The sequence below is a fragment of the Macrosteles quadrilineatus genome, unplaced genomic scaffold (genome assembly GCF_028750875.1).
Source record: "Macrosteles quadrilineatus isolate MER2022 unplaced genomic scaffold, UCM_ALF_1.0 Scaffold_8__2_contigs__length_117827958, whole genome shotgun sequence".
NCBI lineage: Eukaryota > Metazoa > Arthropoda > Insecta > Hemiptera > Cicadellidae > Macrosteles > Macrosteles quadrilineatus.
The window spans coordinates 89,827,442-89,855,391 of NW_026542601.1; the positions used below are offsets into that span (position 1 = coordinate 89,827,442).

At 34.9% G+C, this 27,950-nt stretch overlaps 1 protein-coding gene and 1 long non-coding RNA gene across 2 annotated transcripts; both read left to right on the forward strand.

Moving 5' to 3' along the window:
- The first annotated feature begins 57 nt into the window (after positions 1-57).
- Positions 58-27,940, forward strand: LOC129001197 (venom dipeptidyl peptidase 4-like). The gene is made up of 15 exons (XM_054428410.1): positions 58-243; positions 9,178-9,269; positions 10,566-10,640; positions 11,126-11,178; positions 14,075-14,259; positions 15,097-15,266; positions 15,939-16,042; positions 19,968-20,094; positions 20,851-21,068; positions 21,644-21,848; positions 22,491-22,678; positions 23,031-23,228; positions 24,501-24,661; positions 25,915-26,126; positions 27,583-27,940. Exons 1-15 carry the CDS (start codon positions 108-110, stop codon positions 27,739-27,741), a joined length of 2,283 nt encoding a protein of 760 aa, XP_054284385.1. The 5' UTR covers positions 58-107; the 3' UTR covers positions 27,742-27,940.
- LOC129001198 (uncharacterized) lies at positions 17,470-18,356 on the forward strand. Its single transcript, XR_008491404.1, has 2 exons — positions 17,470-17,730; positions 18,246-18,356. It is a non-coding gene; the product is annotated as an uncharacterized LOC129001198 (long non-coding RNA).
- Positions 27,941-27,950: the final 10 nt, after the last annotated feature.

Genomic DNA, 27,950 nt, shown 5'->3' on the forward strand with positions numbered 1-27,950 from the left:
GCTGACCAACAGCACTAGCGCGGCATGGCGGGAAATATCAGCTGGTCAGTTCCAGCTGTCAGTAACTCAGTGTGTTAGCGTTAGCGCGCCGATTCACTCGCTAAAACATGAAGATCCATGCGGTGATTTTTTTGTGTTGTGTTTTTGGGACAGTGTTCTCTGAGAAAAAATACCCAGTCTCCTTTGAGGACGCTCTCCACCACCGTTTTTCACCCGATGTGTTCAACGGCACATGGATATCAAGTTAGTTATTTTTTTAAAGACTGTTAACACAGAAAAATCATAAGGAATTAAATTTAATTAAGTACAGCCTGTTTTGGTATACTGTACTTCCGTTTTTATATTTATAACTGTATATTAAGAACTTCCCATTAAGTTTATCCAACGGGTTAGCCTAAATAAACAGATTAAAATACGCCAGTACCTAATATTAACATGTGTATTATTTCAAACGAATTAACGAATGACCGTTTGAGATCCAGCATTAAAGTGTAAAAACGTCTCGATTTTGTGGCAAATAAAGTATCTTGTAATTTTTAATGCCCATCCAACTTATAGAGATTTAATTTGTTAACAGTTTAGCCTTCACAGATGGTTTGTTTTGTTTATAAGAATTTGACAGTTACATTAACTTATCAACTTACATCTAAACAATTAAGGGATCGAGGGTAGTATCGAAGTTGAAAAATCAAGTTCTATAATTTTGTTACGGCATCGTATTGACGGTGTATGTTATATCTATGCTTTAAGTCAGTCAATGTATTACTTCAATATAGTTATTTGCATATGGTGTTAATAACATCTAACATCTATATAAATATATACTTTAACTAGCAGAGTAGGCCTACCCGTCCTTCGCACGGGGTTGGCATATAAGTATAAAACTCTTAATGCAGTTATACTCAAGCTTTGCGCTTGCAATGGGAGAGGACACAGTTTGGTGACATTTGGTTCTCTAAATTTACGGTATGCTAATAGTATAATTAAATAGTAAAATAGGAAATTTACCATAGCCATAATGTTCTATTGCGCCTAAACAATAGAAAAATAAATTATCAAACATTCGTATAATATCACAAGTTATTCATAAAATTAAAACATAAACACAACTGTAAACAATCCAACTTTGATAGTTCTCATTGTGTATCACAGCTTTGGCTGTTGCCATAAATGCCAAAAAATAATAGTGGTGCACTCTGTTGGCAAGCCTTATAACTTTTTAATGCTATTGCATATCATAGAACCAACTTTTTGAGTTGAAACAGCTGACTAAATTCTTTAATTCCTTTTCAATATGGGGAACAACTACAGAGCCACTGGGGGCAGTAGCTCGAAAGGACTTTTGAGATAAGAATAGGAATATGTTAATCGGGAATGTGAGCTATCATCATGCACAATTTCAACCCAATCCGTCCAGTAGTTAGTCCTATTGCGTGATTGAACTTGAAACAAGCAAATTGCACAAATGAGGTGTCAGTTAAAAGCTTTTTTTACAACTACCCTAGAAAAGTATACTAATCACATCATTTTCCAGTATTTTTTCGTAAAAACGACATTATTATATCATTCTGCAAGTAATTTAAACTTGAAATTTTTATTTACGTTATTCGATCAGCTGAAACACGAGAGTTAAATTAATCAAAACAAACAAATATTTATTTCTCAAATCCGAGTGATTTGTTTTTACTTCATCCATAATGACCAACAAACTTATTCTGTGCTTTCTACGATAAATAATCCTGGAGATGAAATAAGATTATAATAATAGGAAATAAGATTTCACTTTAAAGAAGTGTACGGTAAGTAAGAAAAAGTCAAAAGTAAGTACCGGTACCGCTTGGATTCCTTAGGTTATATTTCTTATAGGTACATAATCAATTCTTTACTTTTGTGGATTTATTGAGCACTTTCTTATTAACAACTGAAGCTAAACAGCTGCTAAGTACGTAACAACAACTTAGAGATAAGACACCGTTCTATTTCTCTTTATCGTTTAAGCCCTGCTAATTTGAGTACAAGCAAATATCCGATTTAAAATGATGGGCCTAATTTTGTACTTTACTGAGGTCAAACCCGTAATTTCAATAACTTTAGGCAAAGCGTAATATACGAGTTAATGTTTTATTGCATCATTTTAAGACGCACGAGAGTGATTTTTCAACGCACGAATTAGGATGGCTGTACTTAGATAAAATAATATCATGTTCAATGTTATAAACCAGTGCAACAGAGGAGTCCAATATCTTAAAGCCAGTGCTATATTGTCCAATTATAAAATCCAGTTATATAATTTCCTATGTCAAAAGCCAGTTGTAAAATGCATTTCCAAAATGGGCTACGCTATTACTATAGGCAAATTCCACAGTTTCCAATCTTAAGAAGCCAGTTCGACAATTTCCTATTTGAAAAGCCACACAGTGTTCAATGTTAAAATTTAGTGCCACAATGCCCAATGTCAAAAAACATTACAGTTTATACTATTTTGGTATATTGATTTAGTCAAGAGAGAGTAAATTATTTTTATGATCCATATACGGTAAATGATCAAATTTGTTACATGTAAATTAATACTGTACACGGTCTCCGTTCGGCCATTGGGCCATTCAATATATTTTATTTTTTGGAAAAATACTTTATTGTAAACTGAATGCACTGTTTGCTATCAAATACACTACCATTATTTCATTGATATACCTGATTGGTTTGGAACCTTGATCCTTTAGAGCAGGGAGTTCAAATTTGAACAAAGTTAATTCTCTTCTGCAATAGTGCGGTATATAGTAAATAGTTCCTGAGTGTATTTGTGATTCTAGACATTTTCACCTACAACTAAAATTAATACCGATATAATCTGTCTACAGAATAGAAGTTCTTAAAGTTATGGACGACATTTTAAGTGTATTCAAGACTAGATTAAAGTAATATTGGTCTTACAACAATTTTATTGAAGTTCTTAATACTTTCCAATATTGAGGGGCGCAGCTGATGAAGTCTAAACTTTGCATTTGTATGTTATGATTTTGTTCAAGATTCTAATTTAAATCGATTAATTTAAACTGAGATTGAGTTTTGTGAGACTCGTTTTCTTGCGAAACTCATTTTCTTGCGAAAACAATATGGTTAGTTTGAATATTTACATCCTTCCTTTAATAAATTATTTACCTACTCATCTTAAACTCCTATCCAATTAAGTTATTTCTAGAGCAATAGAAACTGTTAAAATTTCCGCGTGAGTCAGGATTATGCAAACTTGTTATTTTATGAGGCTAAAATAAGTTATAGACCACCAGATCAGAAGTATGATTAACATAGATATTTTTGCATCTGAGTATTTGTTTAAAAGATATATATTTACTGTTAAATGTTACCATTGATAAAACGGTCAAAGTGTTTAATTACTTTCAATTTCTCACTTTAGATGAAAGGTTTAAGGTAAAATCTTCCATAATATTTCAAATTTTCCATAATTTGCTATCTGCTCTTTTGCTTATCTAAATCACTTTCGATATTTTCCGGGAATTTCCGCGAGGTAAAGACTAAATGTTCTCACTATTCTACCAAAGCACAGTTAAACATACATAGTATTGGATCAGGTAAGTTAACTGTATTTTTTACTACCAATGCCCAACGTCAATTGGTTAAAACATGCCATATGTATTTTTTTATTTCTTGATATGATAAACTTACCATTTGTGCTTGGATACAATTAGCAAACCCTTATATTGTATATGGTTTACCTTAACTATAGTTTAAGTATATAAGAAAGACATGTTCAATATAAGAGAAAATGATTCATAAATAAATAATATTACGCAACAATTTTATTGTTGGTAAAATGTTTTTCTTTCAAATTGTCTTTATATCGACTGATTATTTAAATGATTTAGATTAGTCATCTGCAAATGTTTTGGTTTAGGTTTTATCCAAACAATTCTGTTCTGTTCATGAAATAAAATAAAGTTACAGGTTTTTGTTAACATAATATGTTAACAATATTATTGTGTTAAAAAAATAAGCTTTCAACATGAATAATTTCTTATTTTAAAACCAATGCTGATTTCAGGTAAAGTTGACACAGATAAAATATTAAGATTATTTAGCACGTTCATGGTACTGTATGAATTAAATGGGGAAAATACGTGTACTACCAAATCTTACAGCTATGGTACAACCCATTTGACAAATTCCTTTAACCAAATTCTTTCTAAATCCCCCTAAATTACGTGACATTGTCAGTTTTGCTCAACATAAACAAGTTGAACTCGCCGCTGATAATGTGTCTAAACAATCTACATTATAATCTGATATTGCTCAAGTGTGTGTTAATTAAGCCACTTCTTATGTTTCTACTGTCTTATATTGACAGTCTACTGTTGCAACCTCGAGAACTAAATATAAACTATATCGTGAGTAGTTATTGCATATTTTAGATTTAAATAACTGTAGGTAACATTGATATGAAAATAATTGTTCTACCTTTCAATTCATATGAGATAATTTTTGCCGCACTGTAGCAAAAGGGTTGTTTTAATGCTGCTGGGCTTAATTAATTACATTTACTGTATTTCTAGCGTTAGGAAACAATCAGTTAGATGAAATCAGAAAATGTTATAACTTGTGAAATACAGTGGTTGAATAGATCGCAGTAACAGACAACAGTTGTAAGTTTGTATAGCAAATAAGATTAAAATTAACTATTATGGGAACTAAGTTATAAAGATAGATCCAAAAATACACAATTTTAGTTTTGAGAATTAGTTGGCTTAAAGAATAGTGCAGTGTGAGAGTGATAGAAAATGTGGTTCATCACACGGGCCAAGAGTGCCTTTTCGACATGAGCTCAGAGCAGAGTTTGTCAATATATTATGGGAGACGATTTCAACTACTCTTTCGTTTAGTAATCGAATGGAAATAGTAGAATGCTTTAACGTATCAAAACTATCAACATAGCCTAGGTTTGAAAAGTTGGATGTTTATGTCATCGAAAAGATTGTGGCTAAAATACACATCTATCCTGACAAAGCCTGAACAATGTACACTTTTGGTATCGCAACTAGTTACTTAGTGCAATTTACCATTACCGTAAGCAACTATATTCACACAGTTTTCAATCGTCTTTGGTAATCCACAGACCATAACCATTATAAAGTTCAATAAATTCCTATCATAACTTAAAAATAAAGACAGATAGACGTAAAGTAAAATAACTTGTAATCTTTCCAGCTTACAACTCAAAGAGCTGTTTCTAACGAAAACATCCTACAGAGTATTCTTGTTAGAACCATTGACTGCATGGCAACAAGATGGCAGTAAACATTAGTATCGGTGACAAGGAAAACGGTGCTGAAGAAGGCGATAAAGTACAACTTGACCTTGAGGCTATTAACGTTACGAGAGGTGTGGGCTGCATGACAACAGTGGGACATGGTCAATGTTAAACATCAACGACCTCTGAGAACATAATCAATGCTTCTACTTCAATTCCCCTCCTCGTTGTTGATAAGGTTGAACATTTGTAGGCTATAACGTGTTTGGGAGGTCAGCGATGCAGTGGGGTTTGGCTCTTATCGCAGATTAAAGAAAAGAGTAGACTCCTACCATAGAAGTAATATTACTACATAATCTATGCTTCTACTCTACTCTTTAATCTGTGCTCTTATGAAAATTGATTACTATTTATACTATAGCATGGAAATAGTTTGAATTTTGGTTCTTTCTACGATCAAACCTCTTGCTTCTTGGTTGCTAAGCGAGCACTATAGCTATTCAAATCAAAACCTTGGCCTTGGTTTTGGTTACAAGCTTCATTCGCAACAATGTCTTTGAGTTACCACCTTGCTCACCGGAAGCAGTAGGTCCTAGACCTGCACCGGAAACAGTCAGTGATACAAGTCAAGCATTAAGCAGTGAAAGTGGACGTGTTCATGGCCACGTGACGTCAGAGTTTCGCCGTCTCGCACTCGCGCTTATCCGACCTGACCGGGACGGATAACTGGGAGTTATATTTGACAAAGCAAGCGGTAAACCAGGCAGATAAGGGAGTAACTAGATAAACTACGAAAAAAATCGTTTCCCTCTACACTCTGTCAAATTTAATGTCAATTTAATCGTTAAAGTAAAGCAAGTGGAAAGGTTTTTGGAAGGTTATATAGTACAGCATGTATAGGCCCAATCCTGAATACACAGGCAAATATCAATTATTTAAGATGGGGACCCCACTATGAGCGTATTAACCCAAATACGAGTGAAGGATGAGTGAAGGATGAGTGGCGCGATCTTGTAGTCTTGTTAGTGACTAAGGCCGACACGTTCCGGCCTGGGGCCTAGGGTATGAAGATGCAGATGCAATTTGATAAAACGGAATGATTATAGGCATAAAAGTTATTATAGGTCTTAAGGCATTCACGGTCGGTGTCGAGATGGTATGCGGGGGAATTTCGGTGCACCGGTTACGTTTACCATGTCGCGCGACTGTTCACAAGTAATGTAATATGTCTCAATTTAACGTGTGTAAAAATTTTAAGACAATTTTAATCGGGATCACGGTGTCACTTTTGTAGTGTAAAATACACCTTTGTATCTTATCAAAGAGAAAATAATATTTTACTCATATTTGGTCTATTTTTAAGAATGTCAAGTATGAAGATAATTCGATTGGTTTATTCACATGGAAAATATACAATGAATATTAATTAAAGAATTATCCACGGGCGTATATAGAATGAAAGTGCATTGCCTCGTTACTGATCCGTGCAGCCGAGCAAACGATTCAACGACAAAGTATTTTTAACCATGGTTGCTATTTAAGGGTTTGCCTTATATTATAAATTGTCCATAAAAAATCAATTATGCATGTAAAAATTGTTTTTTTTTTATATACCAAAGTCATGAGTCCAGTAAATGATCGATATCATGCCAGTGAATGACCAGTCCTGTGCCAGTGAATGACCAGTCCTATGCCAGTCAATGACCGACTTCGGAAGATTTTGTAAATCACTTATAAAATCAGTAATATACACAAAAGGGGGATTTATATTGTTTAAAAGTATTAACAAAGCTTAAAAGAAAAAGCCTAATGCTATATAAAAACATTATCAGAAGTATATAACATTTTACATGTAATGTAAAAGGAAAACATAGGCAGGCCTGATTAGCTGATGGAAAAAAACCTAATGCTAAATAAAAACATTATCAGAAGTATATAACATTTTACATGTAATGTAAAAGGAAAACATAGGCAGGCCTGATTAGCTGATGGAAAAAACCTAATGCTAAATAAATACATTATCAGGAGTATATAACATTTTACATGTAATGTAAAAGGAAAACATAGGCAGGCCTGATTAGCTGATGGAAAAAAAACCTAATGCTAAATAAAAACATTATCAGAAGTATATAACATTTTACATGTAATGTAAAAGAAAACATAGGCAGGCCTGATTAGCTGATGGAAAAAAACCTAATGCTAAATAAAAACATTATCAGAAGTATATAACGTTTTACATGTAATGTAAAAGAAAACATAGGCAGGCCTGCTGATGGAAAAAACCCTGTTTACCCTTTGTACTGTGTTTAGGTCGTATATTGCCTTGATTTTAAACACATACTATGATTCTTTGTTTTGTTTACATTTACATATTGTTATTTTGTAACCACAATGGCCATTGACCGTCAAAGGCCAATGTAAAAATTTAAAAACTGAGCTACTTTTATTATATTTAGGCACTATCAAAAATTGAAATTGTCCAACTATTTTTCGAAACAACCTTGGTACGTTTGGCTAAAATATGTTCAGCCGTTATTGAGTGATATTGTTAGAAAGTTTGTATTCAAGTAGATCCCTAAGAGCTTCGCTCAACTCAAAGAGCTACTTTAGAGGTTGCCAATCAGTATAATTTAAGTAAATTAATATGATAACATCTCTATTGTGTCATTAGTCTATCTGTTGAACAAAAGGTAGTTTTAAATACAAACAAGATCAGAATTCTAACCGTTCCCTTATGAAATACTTTAAAATACAAATGACACTTAAAAACATATAATTATTGTATCACACATATAGTAACTGTAGCGTGGCGGGCCAGGGAGTGGTGCCGAGGACACACCCTGACCTGTCCCAGGCTTTATTGGTGCTTCCTGTGACCTTAGCGACCCTGCACTACTCCCGACCTTAGGTCATCAATCAGGCAAATCGCGACATGACTTGCTTGGTTTAGGTAAAACTTTCAATAAATAAAAACTTTGTCTTGTAATGCATCCTGGGGCTATATAAATTACTTATTACTTTATGTTAAGTTGTAGGGCCTACAGGGGTTTTTTTAACACAACACAAATTAATTACTTTGACACATGTTAACGAAAAACAAGCTCATACGTTGGCATTACTGTTTACTTTACTTTTTTGTCGATCGGCTTGTATGCATTGTTGTATAGTTATCTGTTTAGTTATTGGGAATTTATTTTAAATAAGACTCAACATGGTGCTTTCAAAAGCTCAAATAGAGCAACTGTATTGTGGGTCTAAGGTCTACATTTTATTGTTTTCTACGGATCCAGTTTTCTTCAGTTTTTGCAAAGTTTATAAATATTTGATTCTTTAGGTCCTGGAACCACATTTGGAAACTTAACTAAGGTTATGTTTTTATGTGTACACTTTTATTGTTTAACTGATAGGTACCGACACTTGTTTTGTATATCGCCAAAGATTCTATTACATATTTAATTACAAGCACGATCTTGTAAACACTTACTGAAAACAACATAATAAATGATCACAACATACCAGAGACAAATCACGACATATCAAATGAGCCAGTGAAACAAGCTTCCGTCAATACTACATTGAGACGTTTACCTCAATACCTTCCCTGTAGCAGCAAACCTAAGTACAGTTTACCGTACTCATTAAAATTAATGCTATTTAAATAGGAAATAAATCTGATAACTTTTTAGTGAAAATATTTAGACCGGAAAATGGAAATTCACTTAGTCTGCAGGTTTGCTGCGGCGGGGGCAAATTGTGTGTTGGTTGAATAAAGTCGGTTATTAATTATTTTACTTTGGTAATAATATTTAATTTGTTCTAATATAAAGAACAATGTACCTATATGGATTAAGTGGATATAGTTTTTTGCATAATTATTATCTTTTATGTATCAACCATTATAACATTTTCAGGTAATGAATACATCTATGAAGACGAGGGGAGTATTGTCAAATACAATGTGGAAACCAAAGACACAAGTGTCCTCCTCAGCAAAAGTACATACGTGAGTAATTTTTTGGTATTTAATGAAAAAAAAAGATTCCAAGTCAGAATAAATCTAAATATATAAAAGGCAAAGCCCTTACTGACTCACTGACTGGCTCACTCACTCACTCACTCATCACTAATTCTCCCACTTCCCATTTACCTAGGAGGCTGAAATTCGGTACACCGATTCTTTGGGCATTAAATAGGAAAACTAAGTAGTTTTTATTCTGATCGGGCTTTCGTGCTCCGCCCCATTGGCTCTGGAGTTTCCCATGTTAACCTTATGATTTTTCATATTTAAAAGGAATTAATGAATCTTAACAGCTGTTTCAATTAAACAAGTTGGTTCTGTTCTATGATGTTCAATAGCATTAAAGTTACAAGGATAACCAATTAACAGGGTGCAGCACTATTATTTTTTTAATTATTTATGACAACAGCTAATTTGCAACCAAAAGGTGAGTGAGCGTAGCGAACGAACTTCAACCTGGACTGGAGGCAAGTTAGCGTAGCGAACGAGCTAACCCGAAGGCAAGTGAGCCAGTGAGCGCAGCGAACGAGCCCCAACCTAAAGGTGAATGAGCGTAGCGAACGAACTTCAACCAGGACGTGATTGAGCCATGCGAACGAGCTCATCTTGAAAATTAAGAAGTTAAACGGGGCAAAGCCCGCGGGTACAGCTAGTAGTAGTATAATGCAGCAGTTGTCTGCCTGCAATATTTAGCGGAGCTAGCATATTAATCCCATACTTTTCCAAAGTAAATGCTACATCTGTTTCTCGTAAATGTACATTACATGTTACATGTATACTTGCAGTATTTGAAGTCAATCTGGCTATTTTTATTCAGAAAATCGACCCCTAAATATATTTATTTTTGTAGACATATTGGGTATCAATTTAAAGCTCTTATCCTCTAGATGTGCCTTTTGTTTTTGACCTCTATAGGTTTTTAAAATTTCAGAGTTTGTCCTGAATTTTGTTGTCAATCATCTGAACTTTTTCAAGTTCATAGTTGTTTACATAAAAACAGATGACTATGATACAATTTTGTTTACATCCATACGAAAATGGGTTACCATTACAGTTGGTGATGTTTTAGTGAATTCAAGTAAAATATTGTAATGTTACTTGTATAACGGTGAGTTTGTAAAGAAGAAAATTCATTAGATTTTGTGTTTTGATAGAATTTGCATAGAATTTGAATAGAAAATTTTACTTCCATTTGGTAAGTTTTAATTTCTAGTTAGTCTGAATGGTAAACATTTACTTCCGCCCCGCATACAATAATCTTCAGCAGTGTTGATGTTTTAGGACACGTTTAACTTGACTGATGTGACTGTATCAGCGGACGGCAAATGGATAGCTGTGGAACATGATGAACAATCGGTAAGTTGGCTATAAAATATTGAAACAATACCTCACAGTTAAACTATTAAAGTTGTATCTTGTTAATCACCTTACTCAATGCAACTGTTGAACTCAGAGTGAAAATCTTAAAGCACAAAATATTTTCTGTCTTGCTGCAGTAGTTGTGATTAGTGAGGGTAAAGCACATAATTATCCATTCGGCCATATAAATATGGTAGTTACAGAAATTATAGACATAGCGGAGTGTATAGGATTTTTTTCCGATAGGATTATACTTTATTCTGAAATGATGACCATACGAATGTAGGTATTTTAAGTATGAATGGGTATAAACAATATAAATTATAGCCATAAAACATCATTTTGGCAAATTTGTTAAGTTGAACAACTGCATTATTTTATACTAAATAACTATGTAAATAAAAAATCTAGTTGAAAATGTACTAAACGGTATTTTTTAGAAAATAGAATGTACAGGAATTTAACATAAAATGTGTTTGCAGATTTTCAGGCACTCTACCACATCTCTGTACACATTAATTGAAGCTGAAACTGGGTAAGGAAAGTTTTATTAGTTAAGATTATAAAGAACTATATTCTACATGTTTTTACATGAAGACATTTTAAAATAACAAAAGATACTTAATTATACTTTTAAGACAACATTATACTCCGCGCCAAAGCTGGTGGCGGCTGAGGGATTAGGACGGCCAGGTAGGACTATATAAGTTGGACCTGCTCACCGACCTGGCCGTCCTAATCCCTCAGCCGCCACCAGCTTTGGCGCGGAGTATAAAAAGTTGCAGAAATTCATCTTTATAGAAAATTAATAGCTGGGTAATCCAAGTGTAGAGTGTGCTTAGCAATAAAGTAGGATGCAGATTCAATCCTGAGAAAAGTCTGACCTCACATGGGGGGGGGGGGGGTTTCTGAGGAAGGTAGTATTTTGCATCCCCCCCCCTTGATTCTTGGGGTTTTTTAATGTTCCTGGGGCAAAGAAACAGCTGATCTTGGTCAAGGTATTTTACTCACCCATGAGGTATTCACTCATGATAATAATGAGTAAATATTGGGCGCAACCATAGTAGCTGCAACCAATGAATACAAGTGCAACTCACTAGTTGTTATGAATGGTTTTAAATTACCTCAGATTAATCAATTGACCTTTATCATTTCAGTCATGGACAATCTTTTGCATAATACATTGAGTTTTGTTTGACAACATGGCAAAACCACATGTTTTGACCCTGGGATGCTTCTGCCCTACTTGGCATTCGTTTGTGACATACTTAATCCACCATCTTGACTGGTAATCCTTAAATGTCCAAAGTAAACTTCCCAACCTTGAATGGAGATTTTGAAATTGCTGTGCTTTGATCTGGTGGTTTGCTATTTAAATAGTTTTTGCAAATACCAACCCATGTAGCACAGATGGTTGGGCCAACGTTGGCCAACTGTGGGACAGTTGGTCGATGGTTGGTTGGAGCTTCCACAACCAACCAACCGTTGTCCAACTGTATATCTCGTAGTTGGGCCAACCAATATTTACAACTGTGGACCAACATCGGTTCATTGTTAATGAAATACATTAATATGCATTGTTGGGTATCATACATCAAGCCAACCGTTGTCCAACCGTTTTTCACTCCGTTGGACCAACAAAAGATACTTTTGTTGGACCAACGATGGTCCATAGTTGAGTTTACACGACTTTCATTCTCTGGGTCTAGCTTTCACAACATAATTATAATAAAATATCTGGTTTTACAATACCTTTATCAGTTCAAAAAGTTTTCAAAAGTTTTTGGAACTGATAAAGGTATTGTAAAACCAGATATTTTATATATTACAGTTCCGGGGCTACAACAATGAATTTTAATAATTATAATAATGCAAATATTTTTTAAATTAATATTCTTTAACTTATTTGCAACAATTTAAGGGGAAAGAGTAATTAATCATATACCTAACAGTCAATTATAATAGCATTAATAATCTAACGGTAATTAATTAATCTATATTCAAATACCAGTATCCTCTCTAACTCCAAAAAAAAAATAAACTACTTATGATGCCTTAACAGATTAACAGAATCATATTATACTGTGTAGTATCAAAAATGTTTGAAGTATTGCGACCATTGCAACTGTCGGCTACTCTTTCACCACTTGAAAACTCTCTGTATCAACAATCACAGATAGCTCAGTGGTAAGGTAAGAGGCTCATAAGTCGAAGGACCCGGGTTCGAGACCCGTCTGGGCCAAAAAATTTTGTTCCAGCTTTTTTTCAAAATTTGTTTTTATGAACTATTTAATCAATTTACTCAACTAATAATTATGCTTTTCGTACTAAATCTTTATTATTTTGTGTGAAATAATTTTGGTTGGGCCATTGTTGGACAAAGGTTGGCTGGAAAACAGTTTAAAGAGGTGACATTTCTACCGTTGGCCAACTGTGTGGCTCCACAATTTACCAACGTTGGCCCAACCATCTGTGCTACATGGGAAAATGTATAAATTTACATAAATTTCAGTTGACTCCAAATAAAATAAAATATAGAGTTGTAAGGTTGGCTACAACATAAAAATAAGAATTTACCTCCATCACAACAGACATGTAGACTAAAATTTCCATTGGTCTGAACTCTGAATGGATTTTTACTTAAATATCTCTATAGCCTCAAATCCTACAAGTCCTACAACAATGCTTCAATACTCAAAATTATTTGTACTTTTAATCCCTACACAACGGCCATCGGCCATAATGAAAATTAAAATTTTTTCATCCTTAATAGTAATAATTTTAAGAAAAAAATTTTTGAACAGTTTAAAAACCCCATAACATTTTGTTCCGACCTTGCTGATTCACAAACTTAATCAAGTTTATCGAGCCCTACACAATTATGCCAAATGTAATAAACATTGAACCTTAATCAAGTTATCGTGTGTTTATGGACATTTATAAATATGTATAAACATGTGAAGGAATAGTGTTTTTGACCTCTGGGGACATCTAAATGAAATACCACGAATGGCAATAATAGTTTCTCCCCTACAGGAAAAATTCAACATCCACCGGCGCCTGTCTCGTGTGTTTGTCACTTAGCCAAGTTCGTAAATTCGTGTATTTAAATGTTTTTTGTGTATTTCGTGTATATAGACATATTTATTTCGTCAAGTTCATCTATGAATGAATGCTGTTTTATCTAACGTTCTACCAACAACCTGAAGATGTACCATAGTGGTATGAAACAGCTGTAGTTGCACTAACTACACACGGATTGTTTGACGCAAAAAGGTAAAATAAACCATTTTTAGACTTAATAATGCCCAAATGGGGGAAATGGCAGTACTGCAAGTTACAACTGAGCCGTAGACAAAACTATAGTATATTTAAAGCTCAGGAGTTGGACAAATTTTCATTTTGTTTGGCAACAATTTTCTTTTTCGCAGGACACAATACAAGTTTGGCCGTGTACAGCTGCTTGTATGGGCTCCTGTAGGTTCTGGGCTGGTGTTTGTGAAGGACAACAATATCTTCTACCAAAGTGAGGACCTTCGACGCAACAACACCTTCAAGAGGATCACAAACTCTACCAAGGATGTATACAATGGGGTGGCAGACTGGGTATATGAAGGTAAGTTGTTTCTTTTAAGTACAGTAGACTCCCTCTTATCCAGACACCTTTTAACATGACATTGGTTAACCGGACCACACTCGGTATTAGTGACATCTCTTTATCCGGATAATTTTTATCAGCACATTGTTCAACCGGACTAGATCAGCAGGAAGTGGGCGGTACTGAAACGACTGTTCTCGTGGGAAAGATTTGAGACTAGTGATTACGTGTCTAAATACAATGCTCTCCTAATTTTAAGTCAAATACCGTATAGAGTATGCATTTAAATGGTCCGTTTTAATGAGATTTTGGGGATGTCGGTTTAAAAACGTTGAAAAACCGTTATCCGGACTGGCCTCAGTCCCGAGGAGTCTGGATAAGAGGGAGTCTACTGTAAGTTGTTATCATATTTTAACTTATTTTTAAAAGTATTGCTATTATTGATCCCTGCAAAATTGCACCTAAGCACAACTATTTATTAAGCTATATATAAAAAAAAACTTTAAGTAGGTAATGTTTTCATATAATTCTATGTGTTTTCATGTTTTAGTGTTTTTGAGTTTTTTTTTTTTGCAAAGCAACAGTTTAAATACTAATCTTTTTAACACCTTTAGTTGATGGCCCATTGACAAAAGCAATTGCAACCTTCAGGTTTGAGGGCAAGTAAGTATAACCGCCTTAAGTCTACCCAGGAAATATTGTGTACTATCATCATGAATTTGTCTTTTGCATTTTTATCAGATATTAGAACAGAAACTTTTTAATCGTTACATTTTTGCTCCAAATTTACAACCTTAGTTTTTAAGTTGTTCCAAAGTATAATAAAAATTAATCGTTATGTAACTTGCGGTACAGAGGAAGTACTAGAAGACACAAAAGCTCTTTGGTTCTCTCCAAATGGAACAAGACTTGTGTTCGCAACAATGAACGACACAAATGTTCGCAACGTTACCTTCTGGAAGTACGGAGATCCAGGCAGTTTGAACTCACAGTACGTTCAACAAGTGGTGATCAAGTACCCCAAGGTAAAATAGTCATATAATGCTGCTATTAATTATTTAAAAACATTGGTTTGCATAGCATGTCTCGCTATGAATATTTAACCAGCCAAAGCCAACTTATTACCCAAGTAAACTAAACTAAGAAAGTAATAATTATTTTCAACTATTTTATATAAAAACTTACATTAAATACCACAGAAAGAAAAACTAAGGGTGAAAATTGAATTTTTTAATAACAAATTCACCCTGCGAGTGGATCATTCAGCAATTTTATTTTTTCGATAAAGCAATAAAGCATTGGCTTGTCATTATAGGTGTGTTGCCTAGTTCAGTATCCAAAAAGTAAAAAACACAGTACTATAGCTACTGTAACAAAAACGCCATATCAATATAAAAACTGATTTTTAAATCTATGGTTTCTAGTTTAGGTTTAAAAACCTAAACAAACTTATTTTTAAGAATAAAATATTAAAAAAACGTTTTTTTTGTGCATTTTGATGAAAATAATCTTACTACTCATAAAAAAAAACAATGACAACCCTATACTGCTGTACAACTAACTGTAACAGTGTAACTAAAGGTAGCTATTATCAACAAACAATTTTATGTACCAAGCGATAAAGTCCAAGTTCTATCTTTTTGTAACACTTAAGTACCTATTTAAGTATTAATTGTATGTTAATTAATGTGTTTCAGGTTGGCACAAGAAACCCGGTTGCATACTTGAACTATATTGATCTTGTTGAAACAAAAGATTGGGTCCCACAGAAAATAAAGGCTCCAGAAGATCTGGTAACTAGGTGAGCTTTTAATATTACTTTCATTTGATACATTTACACATTTTGCTGTGTACTTGAGATTTGTTCCTACCATCCAAGTTTTTGTTTGACCAAAAAAGTTGTTGACAGTTTATGACACCTGTTTTAGTTCATTTATATTTTTTAGATGACAACAATTTTACAAAAATATCTTTGAACAAGTACATCAATCCTAAAAGAATTCTTAGGAGCTTTTCTAAGGACTGGACCAGCTTGTCCTTAATTTGGGCTGTTAGTAAATGACGAGGGGACCTGTGCGCAAATTGCCCAGGTTCCCACTCTGTTTTCCCCAAAACTCTAATACTATCAGGTGATCCATGTTTTTTTTCAAAAGAATGCGAGCTTTCCCGTACTGGAAAATTTATTTATTTATTTAAACCTATTAAGTATACAGATCATAGCTTAAGGAACAGCTGATGTTGCAGTCAAAGCATCAACAAGACAGTTTACTCACCCTGCACTTATCTCCCACTAGTGGCTTTTAGGGGCAATAGCCCCTATATATATATATTATATTCTAGTAATTATTTTGTACCCTACCTTGAATTATCGTTTAACATATTTGTATATTATAATATGTATAATATGCCTACTTATTGCATACCTGCATAATGCATTTTGATGTCTGCTCTGTTTAAAATAAAAATTTTAAAGAACATGCGGTGTGATTATAATATAAACTTTCTAATCATAATACAACTAACAACTAAGGAACATTTCCCAATAATAATCTTCATTACAATTAATTATATCTATATAGATTTCTTTTAATATAGACAAATTCACTTAGAAAAAACATAGAGATAATGTTATCATCCAAATTGTAAAGTGCTGCTATAACAAAATCTCTCTGAAAACAACATTTGTTGTATAGTATCCTTTTTGCTCGATTCCTTGGTCTTTATTTGGTTCTAGTACTATTTTAACATCATCTGGCCGCTTACCCGGCTGAACACAACATAAAGTTGACCATGGGTAGTGGGGTTTTAAAATAAATGCCAACTTTTGTGAAGATTTGGCCTTGCGTCACAATTTCACCAAATCAAAGTGGTAATCTATACACGGGAATAACTTAATGTTCATCCGATGCTCATCGTGCCAAATCTGGGGCCTGTTGTTTTAATTTCGAGGAACAATACCTCTACGTGGTGGTCTTCCAACATTGTACATTATTACTGTGCAAAAGAACAATCCCAGACAGCACGTGAGCTTGGACTAAACTTGGTTTTTACATATTTCTGAATTGGTATGACAAACTTGGAGTTTGGAACCCACTACAAATTTAAAACAGCTTTGGTTAAGTGAACTTGTGTGAATGAGCCAAAACTAAACTTGTTTTATTTACATATATAACCTGGTTGGCCAAGTCCACAATTTAAACACCAAACCAGACCCACGGCAAGCTTGTTCATGTGAGTCTAAAGTGAGCAGTGCCATATGACAAAAGAATTTTCCCTCCACCCCTACCCAGAACGCTCCTAAAACCTGTTTCTTTGTGCTGAACCACCATTTTTGTTGGATTTAGACTTCCTCACTCTCAGTTAGTTGTCAGTTCTCACTTATCTAGTTCTGGTGTTGTGAGTGGTACTCGTTTCGTTACTAGTTGTGAGTTTTGTTTATGGTTTTGATACCAAGACGAAGCAAAGAAGAATTAAGGGATTCCTGTAAAGGTAAGATTTAAACTCCATTGATAAAAAATATACTTGTGTTGGTTAGTCTATGATGATATAAGTAAGCTAAGTTAAGCAAACAATTAATTTCATAGCATCAAGAACCCGTAAAATTTTGTTTATAGCCTAAATCTTTTGTGCTTTAACCTTTGACATACTCAGCGCTTCACGGAATCGACGTCACTCACTATACTATACTCTATAGTCTACTGCTGAACTCAACAGAACAGTGCCAAAATTTGTGTTTAACCTAAACCATTATTACGTTGTTTGTATTCAGTAGCCTTATTGATGTGTAAGTTCCATCACACGCTGTAATCATTATAAAAGTAAAATAGTAAGAAATAAAAGTTCGATAACAATTTTAAAAACAAAGGTAAGTTAACACCCTGTGTTTGCAACACCAACAAATTCCAAATAATCAAATAATTATAACAAATAAAAATAATGAAAAATGATTTTAATAATAAATTTTAATAAACCAAATAATTCCAATGCAATTGTATTTTTTATAGATCTTCTGAAGCAGGCGGTGGAGTTGATGGGTTCAGAAAAGAAGTTGAAGGTGAAGTGGAAGATAGTGGGCATTGTATTTATTATATTAATAAATTGTCTTGAAATGTGAATGTCTTGCTTTCTAAACCTCATATATAACCAATATTTTTTCAAGATCACTCATAAAGTAGGCTTCATTTTATCATAAATCTTTCTTGGTAAAAAACAAATTATAAGAAAAAATGTGGGCTAGCAAATGAATGGTGTGAAACAGCTTATATGTTAAATAGGTATAAATTATATTACTATTACTATAGCCTATTATAATAATAATTATTATTATCTCTGATCATGACAGTAATTGAAGTATATAAAACTTCGTACCAAGTTCTGAGTGAGTCTATAGGTGTGAGCTTGTTTGCCCAAGTCTAAAATGTGCTAAAACCAATTCCAATATGAGTCTAGGCCAAGTCCAATATGAGCCTACTAAAAGTGGGCTTGGGTCTCCAAGTCCATAATGAGCCTGTTTAATTTATCAGTGTGAGCTTGTTTGCCCAAGTCTAAAATGTGCTAAAACCAATTCCAATATGAGTCTAAGCCAAGTCCAATATGAGCCTACTAAAATTGGGCTTGGGTCCCCAAGTCCCGAACAAGTCCATAATGAGCCTGCTTAATCCACCAGACCCGTTTTGTATCCATCATTCCAAGCTTAGAGTGGGTTTGTGCCCATGAGTTCACTGTAGGTTTGGGGTTGGGACTTGGGTTGGACTTGGGGAGCCAAACCCATAACAAGTTGAACAACTGCCAACTTCGGTCTCTAAAACAAGTCAAAACCAAGCCTACAGACTTTGGTCCCTGAGTCTAAACCAGGCTTGGGGACTTGGGCCAATGGACTTGGAACAAGTTCCCAGCAAGCCCATTGTGCTGTTGGGGATACATTGTAAAGTATTAAGTTTAAAAGTATCAAATTGTTTGTTCAAAAGATTTTATCTCATTTACACTTTGTGCTAACAATTTTACAATAACAAAATAATGCACATTCAGGTGTGGTTATAATTTTTTCAATTTATATAATCACAGCTGTGTTTACACTAAATAAAAATACATACAATTAGATTCCCATGCTATTTAAATGTGAATTATTTTATTCCCTAACAACCGTTTGGTGCATAATTAAGAAAAATGAATAATTTTCCCCAAAATTTCACGACCAGACCTTTAAAATGAGACCTCTCCCAACTTTCTACGGCCTCCCGTTCGCTCACAATTTCATTGTAAAATTTTGGGCTTACGGAATTAGATATATAGATTGATATTTGGATTAAAATACATAATACACATATTTAGTTTAACCTATCTCATAATAGTGATACAGGGTCTGTACTCAGACCAGCGGCTTATTCAGTCAAGACCATTCATTAAAAGCCCATTGATCATTGACAGTTATGTCCAGTTTGAACCATCAAAAAAACCATCCTTTCAACAAAAATAAAATAAAAACAACATGATGAGCTCTCTATATGTCTATGTACTCTTCAGTTCTGTCAGAAGTTCTGATGTGAAAAATAATAGCTATGACACAAATGAATGATAAACCTGATCCAAGAAATTTTCCACAACGATCTCTTCAATACAATGCACTGTTAACTAAATTGCCTGTGGCTAACACACATTGGTTACCAGTACAGATAGATAGTTAACTATAATTTTTTTGGATTCATAATTATTTTGATCGGTTTCAGTGACAATATTTTGAGCAGTGTCAGCTGGGTAGATGAGAGTCATTTCTCCATGACTTGGCTAGAACGCCTACAGACCTGGGGGAACACTCTAGTGTGTGATGTCAACAACTTAGCCTCCTGTCAAGTGGTAAGTCTATGGTTAGCCACATTGCGTCAAACACGACAAGATGATTTGTCTTGTTCTATTTGAATGATTCCTAAGGTGTCTAAAGACTTCCACTGGTATGGTCACCTGATTAGAAGTGGATGTACCATGAGGGATCTTGGGTTTTTGTTCATACAATAGTGTTTTGTCATATCAAAATTAGCCAAACCTAAGTCTTGTTGTGACTGATGCAGTGTGTGTCAGCCACAATCAACCAAACTCATGCTAACTATTGTTATTGTGTATCATGCCTTAGACAAAACGTCTCAAGATGTTTTTTCAGAATGCAGGGAGAGGCAGGTAGGCAGGTAGAAGGCTTACTAGATGATAAGCTTCCACGGTCACTGTAGATTGTCAAATCTTGGTCTTTGGGTGCTGACCGCGTAGAAGGCTTACTAGTTACCAGTTAGCGGGTGCCACATTATTGCTCAACTAGTAGACGGATGCAGTTTACCACATTGTGAGGATTCTATCAGTCTGTAAAACTTTTTTAAAATGTGTCCAGTTTAGTGTTGTATCTTGAAAACGTTCAGATTTTCCCATTAAGACAAGAATAATTAGATTATTGTTGTATCAACTGGACTCAACTATCCTTTATCAGGCTTTTAATCAATAAATGGTTGTGACTATATAAACATTCTTTTGGCACTAAGTGTTCAGAAGGCTGAATATCTAAACAGATCATACTTTAATACCCTTCTCACTTACAATCTAAAACATAACTTACACTTCACCCAGGTTTACTCGTACCGAGAGCCCAATGGATGGCTCAGCATAGAAGAGCCAGTGTGGGTAAACAGCTCGGCTTTCCTCACAGTTCTACCTCAGGAACAGGGTGGAGACCTCGGAAACTACCGTCAGCTGAGCTTGGTGGAAGGGGGAGACAGTCGGCCGCTGACGTCTGGACTCAGCGTAGTCACGAGTATAGAGTGCTATGACAAACAGAACGGACTAGTGTGAGTAAAGTGGCGTATAAATGTCGTTCAGTTGATTTGCTTATCCAGAATTTTACTGAGGTATTTAATCTGAAACCTTTGAAAAACATCAAGGTATGTCTTTTTTAGTTGATTAAGAGTAGTATCGGTTTAAGTTAACAAAGCTATCATCTCATTCATTTCACATTATCCTTCACTCATCTTCACATTTATGAGTGGTGGGGACTGAGTTGTATGTATCAGGTATCAAATATTGTTAGAATAAATTATTTGAATGAAGATTAAGGAGTATTAAAAACTATTTTCTTTTAATTCTTTTAAATTCAACTCACTATTGACTAAAGTCACAATGCAATTCCTGGTCACCTAATGTACTCGTCTTCATTTTACTTGATTACTGTACCTACTTGTTACTTTTACAAATTCCATTAATATTTTAGTCAAATTTATGAACAAAGCTGCCTAATCTGACTTAAATATGAAACGCAAGGATGTTGAAGATGAAGAATGTTTATCTTAGAGCATTTTCTTGATCATGTCATCATGTGCGTTGAACAATCCATAGTAAAGATTTTCTACTTTCTGACTGTTCCCAGGTACTTTACATCAACAGTGAATGGTGACTCAGCGAAAAAGTTGGTCTACAAGATGGACGTGAACAACCCAGTTAGAAAAGAATGTTTTAGCTGCAGAGTTCAAGAGGACTGTGCCTATGGAACAGCATCTTTCAGCAGGGATTGTGCTTACGCCATGCTTACCTGCCAAGGACCCAATGTTCCGCAGTTTCATATATACAACAAAGTACTCCAATTCAGTTACATTTATGTATCAATAGCTTTAATATGAAATGGTAGTTTTTTTTAATTTGCATAAACTGTGACGAGTTCTTGTAATCTGTTGCACATTTAACTTAAACTGTATAAAACCTATAGGTTTTAGCTCTGGCACCTCAATATTCACTCACGGCCTGGTTACTAGAACTAACTCAGTTCCAGTTCCTAATATAAGTTTTAAAAGACTCGATAAGCTGGAAAGTAAGCAATATCGGAAAAATATTACATATACTTTCTCCCATTAGCTTGACTTAAAGTTGAGCATCCTATAGACATACCAGAAACAAAAGAACCCTGGGCCATTTCGAGCCGCGCAGGTTTGAATGGTACGCCACACCTACCGGCGCGAACCACGTGATCTTTTCGTTTCTGCGCAGGTTGTTTTGTTCTTGGGATGTCTATAATACTTTTAAAAGCAAACAATTTAACTTAAATTCATTTGAGTTGAAATATCAAATTGATTGTAAAAAATGTGCAATTTTGGTGTGCTGTAAAATAGAACTCTTTTCTTTGGTAAGTTAGTCGTGAATCTTATTTCCCTAGTGTTTTTCTGAGCCAAGTGCTTTTTTCTTCAAAATACAATTCTCAAAATTCTGTGATTCCCATACAGGAAGGGACGTTGGTCCAGCACCTGAGTAACAACAGCGAACTGGCCGAAGCGATGGAGAAGATAGATCTGCCGACCAAGTTGGACTTCTTAGTTCCAGTGCCAGGCAACTTTACAGCGAGAGTCCGTCTACTTCTGCCTCCCAACATAGACAAAACTGGACGTACCAAGTACCCTGTGCTGTTCTATGTGTAAGCTGCTTTCTATTTCTATGTCACTTGGAGACTCCTTTATTACTTTTACTATCAGCAGCATCGACATTGAAGATGATGTTTAACTGCATCGACAAAACTTAATAAACACTACTCAATGCTACCTTTATGTTGTGTGGGGAGAGAGCAGGTCTAATGGTAGAGGGCAGGGCTTCAGTCACTGAGGTCCTTAGCTGAAATCTTGTCCATTAATATAATAGTTACATCCATCCAGCTATGTGACTCTCTAGGCCCAACATGAAGGGTTGTGTATAACGTTTTCAGGCTAGAGCGTAGCGTCATAAAATTGTGAAGGAAAGACAAGAAAACAATTATTTTCTATTTGTTCCAGCTATTCGGGTCCAGACTCCAACAAGTTGAGTGATGCGTGGAGTATCCCAGGGTACGAGGAGTATCTCTCTACACAGAGACATGTTGTGATGGCCTACCTGGATGGACGGGGTTCAGGTCTGCGAGGTGACAAGCTCAAGTTCGCCATCTACCACAAACTTGGCGGCCCTGAGATAGAGGATATACTCATCGTGGGAAGGTAGAGTGAAATTCATAAAACATACTGGTATGAGTGGAGAGATGTCTCAAAACATAACAATACAACATAGTTTTGATGGTTTGATCTTCGATTACTCAAACTTCTTATCAATCTCAATCTGCATACTATTCACACATTCTATTCTCAGATGTCTATGTAAACCGTAGCAGGTATGTCGAGAAAACGTCTTTTTTGCTATCCCTGTCTGTATTCGTAAGATACTTGCTAGTCTTTATGGACCACTAGACTGTGTGATTTCTTATTGTTTAGCATGCTGTACACTATCTTTGACTATTGATAGATTTAGAAATGTTAATCCCATCTTGAAGTTTTGAAATAAAATGAACATTGAACATAGTTGAATCGAGCTACCAACGGTCCAACAGAGCATGCTGATGTATTACTGATATCTGTGGAATGTACCGGCTTTGAATTAAGCCGAACTGAAAGTACAACTTATTGTAAGCTATATCATAATTTATTTTTTCTACATACATTTTTTACAAAGACTAAGTGTCAAAAAATTGAATTTTAGAGTCTAACACACTCTGTGAGTAGTTCACCCAACTACAGTATGTTATTTTTTGGTAAAATATTGGCTTCTGCTAGTCAATATGTATGTCATGTCTTCAGGTATCCAAAACTTAATAATACTCGTACTAAACAGTTTGTCGCTTGTCAGATCCACCTGCATACCTTTCTGCAACCTCTCACATTTTAAGCCGGGTTTACACGATGCCAGTTGGTGAGATAGTAGTCTTTGCCAATTGTTATCACAAGCAAGATTACTGGATTGTCGGAGCCCAGTTGACCTCCTTGTTGTCCTCAGTCTACTCCAGCAGACAACTGAATTTCAGGGCAATTTTGTGAGGGCAGTTGGCAAGGCAATTGTCAGCAGTTATTTAACAATACTCTAATGCTTTAAATAACTGGCAACATGACAGTTTTTTAATAAATAGTACCATGTACAAAATGGTTGCGGTATGTCGTTGTCTGACCTTTCCACTTATCCAACACATTACCATGGCCAGATTAAAATAATCAGGAGTACTGTATAACCAATGAGATAGATAGTATACAGGGCTAGTGTAGATTTGCATTTCATTGTTGCTGAAGTAGTTTTTTTCCACACTTCACCATTTTTATGCCGTAAAAGATACTTAAGCGTACCCATTGTAAGATTTATGATTGTAATCATATACTGCAAATGTCACCTGTTTTATAGCAAGGTTAAAAATGTAACATAATTGTATAATTTGATTTGATCTGTAGATACCTGCAGCAGCATTTCCCGTTTGTGGACCCCCTGAGGACAGGCATCTGGGGGTGGAGCTATGGAGGCTATGCTGCTGCGATGGCACTCGCCAAGGACGAGTTGAACATCTTCCGCTGCGGAATATCTGTGGCTCCAGTCACTAATTGGATCTACTACGGTTAGTGGAAGAAAATTGATATTTCAAAGTTACAGTAGCAAAAATGAGAAATTAAATAATACTATTATTCAAAATTATCGGTGGACAAAATATTTCCAAATTGTAATAGTTAGCCAGCTTATAGCTGAGTGGTTAAAGTGCTTACCGTAAAATCAAATTTAATTTACTAATTAAAGAATGTTAGAATATGTTAAGGTGAAGAAGTTAAATTGTGTTAAATTATGTTTATGCTAATGTTTAGGATTAATTGACGAGTTAGGAGATACTAATGTACCACATTATGTATTTTACTAACAATAAAGTTCTTGTATCTTGTATCTTGTATCTTGTAAATGGGAACCAGATCAATCCTGAAAAAGTCATCAGCTGATGGTTTAATGGTTCAAAACTGGTCCAGTGTTGTCCTTGATTATTGGTCTTTTAATAGAAGGTCTAGGCTAAAGAAACTGCTGGTTTTTGTGATAAAGCTACCCAAAGCATCTCACAAATTCCACATTAATCTTCCAAAATGAGTTCATACACACTAATATCACCACAGTATAGCACTATTATTTTAACTCTTTGAGCTCTGAGGGCACAAGATTATCGTAACTAAACCTTCACTCACATCTAACTATCTATGAGAGTATGACATGTGCAGCAATCTGGTGGTTCAGTTCACTACTACAACACTTGTGCTCTTGGTGGACCAGTGTTGTTACAAGTTGTTATTGCGGTAGACAGTGAGGTCTGATCAATAGCCAAGTGATCCCAGGTTTTGTCACCCTGACCAGTAGATGGCACTGGTGAGGTCAGGGTCTGGAGTGCAACTGACGAAGAGTTCACCCGTTTGTAGAAAAGCATTGCGGGAGAGGTCCAGCTAAACTATATGGTGGGTGGCTTAGGTGGAAGTTGATGGGATTCCTAAATTCTTTTTGAGGAACATCTAATGTTTGGGGGTGTGTGTGTGTCCACTTTTTTCAAACATTTAAGTCTAGATTTTTAATCGATAAAATTATAGAAAACATGATAGTTAAAACACTGATCAATCCATGGAGATCAAAGCATCAACCCTTAGCTTTTATGGTAGACTATGAGTGTGATTATCTGTGTAGCTTTGTTACTGACTATAACCTGGCATTTATTTAGCAGATTTATTGCTAGTCCAATGATCAAAGACAACACTATGTCTAGTTTACAATCCCCAAACAGCTACATGTTCACAAATAGTTTTGTATCCTGAACATTCAAACATTTCTACATTCCTCCCGCAGACACAGTGTACACGGAAAGGTACATGGGGCTTCCAACCAATGAGAGCAACCTTGCGGGCTACAAAGCTAGTGATGTCACTGCCAGGGTGGCCAACTTCCGACACAAGCTGTACTACCTGATACACGGCAACGCAGATGACAACGTACATTACCAGCAGAGCATGATGTTGTCCCGAGCACTGGAACTTGCGGACATCATGTTCTTTCAGCAGGTATTTAAAATAATTATAATGGCATTTATTTGGTGTCCCATGAAATAGTCAAAACAAAATAATTAGCTTAATTTTTGCCACTATATTATAGCTTTGACTACCGATGAAACTAACAAAACTTTCAATTCCATTTTAAATTTCTAGCCATTTGTTATTGAATGATAATTAAGTACAGTAGCCAGTTGTTATAGAATGATAATTAAGAGTCCTTGGAGGCTAGCGACCATCTTGGATAGTTTCAAACATCTATCTGCTGAAGAGTTAATTATCATTCAAAAATATTTTTTCAAACACCAAAGTGGTGATGAATGACTATCTTCTTAATAATGATATCTAGAAAAAGGTTTATGTTGGATGGTAAACAAGACTCGGTCCTAGACAGTTCCCATACAAAAAAGTCTTGGCAGATTGGTACCTATATTTTATATGAATGTTGCAATGAAATTGGTGACACAATAATTGTGTTAATAATTTAATTTCAACATTCTTAATTATTAAGGAAGCAATAGAAATTCCAATTGCGACAAAGGTAGATAATTTATTCACACTTTTTCCATCTGGTCATAATTTATGTGGCTAGCTTCACATCCAAACTTGAAATACTTGTTTACCAGGAAAAGGTGAGAAAGTAATGCTTTAGACTTTCTCAATTTGTCCGTTTGTCTTCAAGTTTTGACAAACATGCTAGAGTTTGACATACAAAAACTCGGTAAGACTCGGTAAGGTTGTTTTCATTGCAGATTACCAAGCATGGTTGGTTATTAGTATTTTTTTTTACAGAATTAGACCTGCATATTTGTAAAAAGGATTGATACTAAATTACACAGATTATGTTTTAATTGACTGATGCTAATATGTGAGTTGTTTTAATTACAAGATCGACAACATAGGTACCTATACCTACTACTATTATATGGATGAGACAATATTTGTCCAGAGTCAATGAATAGGTAATGTAAAAGATATTGGAGTTGAAAACATGAGACTACACTGCCTTAGCAAAATGTTATTAAGGGGCTGACAATTTTCTAACAGACTGGCTTAGTGGTGAAGTAAAATTATATAGGGTTTACAATATTTTCCTTAGAATTAAATTTTTGAAAGGAAACAGATAAAGATGAGTAATATTATTTTTAGCACTAGCAAATAGCATTCCTCTTTATTTGTTTACTAAAACCTTCCATTTACTTATGTACCAATCCCTGTGGTGAATTAAATTCAAGAACCTCACCTACGGAAACTGCCTCCACTTCCTTTCATCCTCTGTGTCTCCTTTGTAGGCTGTCAACCTATTGTTTTTTTTTAATCTTTCAACCTCTCCTTTAAGGTCTTCTTCCAGCTTTTCCATCCATATTTGTTTTATCATATCTTCATCCCCCCTCCTTATTACATGACCGGTCATCTCAAACATTTGTATGTTTTGAATCATTATAAATCGGCCCACGTTATGTTACAGAGTTACCCAGACGAGACCCATGCTCTTAGCCATGTCCGCAGACATCTTTACCACTCGATGGATAGGTTCTGGACTCGATGTTTCCACCTAAACAGTTCTGACTACCTCGATCCAGGAATGTCGAGTGACCTATCTGTCGAGTATTCTGGCTCCGAGTAACAAAACTTTAACTCATATGCGACCTCCTTGAAATTATCCCAATGTTTCTGGCTAAGTATCCACAATGTCTGCTGCAAATTATGTTGCTCTGTTGTTGTTGTTGTGTCTGTTTCATTTTTATATCCAAACTTGTATTGCTCTTCATTGACGCTTATTAACGTAGTTGTACATTTATGCAATAAAGCTTTATATCTGTGAATTGAAGTTAG